Source organism: Trypanosoma grayi (assembly GCF_000691245.1).
Source record: "Trypanosoma grayi strain ANR4 Tgr_1472_V1, whole genome shotgun sequence".
Taxonomy (NCBI): domain Eukaryota; phylum Euglenozoa; class Kinetoplastea; order Trypanosomatida; family Trypanosomatidae; genus Trypanosoma; species Trypanosoma grayi.
Window position 1 is genome coordinate 1 of NW_008827090.1, and position 3,178 is coordinate 3,178.

The 3,178-nt window shown below is 54.8% G+C and overlaps 1 protein-coding gene across 1 annotated transcript; it reads right to left on the reverse strand.

Moving 5' to 3' along the window:
* Positions 1-2,328: 2,328 nt before the first annotated feature.
* On the reverse strand, positions 2,329-3,150 carry DQ04_14721000 (putative p1/s1 nuclease; the record flags this gene model as incomplete). The annotated part of the gene is made up of 1 exon (XM_009317190.1): positions 2,329-3,150. One exon carries the CDS (start codon positions 3,148-3,150, stop codon positions 2,329-2,331), a length of 822 nt encoding a protein of 273 aa, XP_009315465.1.
* Positions 3,151-3,178: the final 28 nt, after the last annotated feature.

Below are 3,178 nucleotides of genomic sequence, written 5' to 3' on the forward strand. Positions count from 1 at the left end.
TGAGGGGTTCCTCACTCCGCATCGCAACTTCATCGGTGCCGTGAGCACACTCGTGATCCATTTCTGTCTCCAGCACACCTGCCTCCTCTCCAAGGCGAAACGCAACTGCTCCAAATTTTCCTCCAACCTCAAGCGGCATTTCTTTGCTTTCGTCACCTCACCCGCCATTATCTCGCACCCCTCAACCGTGCGATTAATCTCATCAGCAAATGTCTGCGCCATCTTTTCATGCCTCGTGGAACTGGCACCTCCACTTCCCGCAGCTGATCTGCCTCTTTGCGTGCCACGGTTTCGTCCGCGTTTCGTGTTGTTTGCAATGCGTCGCTGGTACGCGTGCTTGTGCAGTTTTGCCCTCAAGTTGAATAGGTCGCCCAAACTCAGCGCCATTTTTTCCTCGAAGCAGATTTGATACTCACCCTCAAGGCACATAACTTTGCAGGCGCTCAGTAGGCGCGGAATGTGCACGTCCACCGCGGTGCGGCCGTGGCAGCCAAGAGAGTCACGCAAGAAGTAGTCAAGTTTGTCGACATCAAGCCCGCTTCGCTTGTTCGCCACAATATCGACGAGAAACCGTTTGAGAGGCGGCCTGCCAACATCGCTGGGCCACCGTGCACGCGGCGGCAGCCCTGAGATGCAGAGCTCCACGAAACGAGCATCGTCATCCGAGAGACCGTAACTCGCAAGATCCATACACGCGAGGATGCGCCGCAGGAGGCGCACTGACATCTCCTCATGGCACCACCGGGCCTTTCCCCGCTTCCCCTCGCGCAAACGACCTACCACTTGCTCAAACAAGTGGCTGAAGGGGCCGTGACCAATGTCGTGACAAAGGCCTGCAATCGTGACGCATGTGATATCCGCGCTGGTGACGCCCAGCTCGGGCTGGCCACGCGCAATGTGGCACACCATCTCAGACGCCAAGTGAGCGACGCCAATGGAGTGCTCAAATCGCGTGTGCGTTGCGCCTGGATAAAGAAACACGGTGGTGCCAAGCTGCTTCAGCGAACGAAGTCGCTGAAACTCGGGTGTATCGATGATACGAATAGCAATCATTGGAAGACGTACGTACTCGTGAACACGATCCTGAATGAGCTTCCCTGGGCGCTCATCCTGGCGGAATTGGGGTGAGGCGCCAGAAAAATCCCCCGAGTGCAGCACAGTGGGGTGCGTCACATCTTCGTCAACGATGGAGCCCGCCTCCCCGGCATTGTACGCCGTGCCGTCCTCCGGTGCACTCGACAGGGCATTGTGTTGGGAAGGTGTTTGCATTGTCTCCCCTGCGTATTGGTCGATGCACGAAGCAAAGGGTTGGGGTGGAGGAAAAAGACACCTCTCACCCGCCGCCGCTGTCACCGTCACCGCCGCAGCAGTAGGAGCAGCGGGTGGCCGCGCATTGGCCCTCTGGTAGGGCTCCTGGGGCTGAGATCTACTCGGCCAGCTAGCCGCGCTTCGAGTGGTGAGGCCGTACACCCCCCCGGATTTCAGCTGAACGACGCCGTCCACATCGGGGAACACGTGCGACCGGCCCCCCAAGCACTCGTGAAGGCCGGCGAGGCCCATTGGAAATAACACCAGCACCTGTTTCGGCGTCATGACACACGGCACCTCTTTGCCGTCGATAAAGGCTGTACCGTCCATCGCCTAACGAATAAAGAAGACTAGGAACAAAACAATGCATGCGAGCGAGCGCTTATCGTCAGTCATGGAGGGAGCCCGTGATGGCATTGAAATAACTCACACGTCGGTGAGGTGGCAAAAGTGCGAAAAACAAAAACAAAGTAAATCGGCTCCGGTGCATTTTAAATTAAGCGACACCAAGAGCAGTTAGATCCAGGGAAAATGCGTTTTTTTTTGTCGAAAAGAAAGAAAGAAAGAAACCAAAAACATTCACAAGCGATGTGCGGCACCACTCACCCCCCACCGAACACCTTCATCCTTGCGCGANGCATTGAAATAACTCACACGTCGGTGAGGTGGCAAAAGTGCGAAAAACAAAAAACAAAGTAAATCGGCTCCGGTGCATTTTAAAACAAGCAACATCAAGGGTTCTTACATATAGTGGAAAGCGTTTTTTTTTGCCGAAAAGAAAGAAAGAAAGAAACCAAAAACATTCACAAGCGATGTGCGGCACCACTCACCCCCCACCGAACACCTTCATCCTTGCGCGAACACTCGAACGTCTTCCATCAATCCATCTTAGCGTAAGTGAATAAAATTGATTAACAAGGAATAACGGGACTAACCAGAAGCATCTTATAGTATCTTACAATTATTGTCCCCTTCCATAAATAAATGAACGTCAGTAAATAGCTGACGCCAGACCTCACTCTACCAAAAAGGCACTCCGCGGTATGCCGAAAGAGCTCTTCCGATACTCCTCAACTGCGGCGCAATGCCCCATGGAGGGGTAGCCGCGTCGGAAGGCGCCGCGTCGGCAAACAGATGATTGAGCTGTGCTGCCAGGCGGTAACCGGCAAGCGCCACACGAGCCTCCGCAGTGTCCTTGCACTTCTTGGTGTACTCATCGTCAATGACAGTGTCGTTTCTGACACCGGGGTAGACCACCGTCGTGGCGTACATGTAGCTCTGCTCCGCCATCAGGGTCACATTTGTCTCCGCCTTCTCCTCATCCGTGAATTTGTACGTCTCCTCCAGGTAGTCGACGAATTCCATTAGCTGCTTGTAGTCCGATGAAGCAAGGGGTCGCGGCGGGTCGGGCTGCGGGCCCCGGCAGATGGAATCCCACAGCGCATGCAGCTTCATCGACTGGCCCTTAAACACCACCTTTATGTAGTTGCCGCCCTCGTCGCCCTCTGGATATTCAGGCGACACCAGTGTGGAGGTGTGCAGCGGCTGGTGAATGTCACCGTAGAAGTGAATCATATTTCCAAGCGCAAAGTTAGCAACATACTCCGGGGCATTCTTTCTACGCAGCGTTGTCACCAAACTCTGAAGCACAGTCACCACGTTGTCGGTCGAAACAATCGATTTATTGAGGATGATATTCTCCGGGTTGTACGGTGTGTTTGTAAAGTGCCACCGCTCCATCGCCAGGAGCCCATAGGACCTGAGGTCGTCCGCCCAGCACGACAGCTGCACGAAGTCAGGGTTCTTTGGGAACGGCCCGCTGGCACTGAGCTTGGCTGACATCTTCTCCACCAAGGCGGCCACCGGGGGG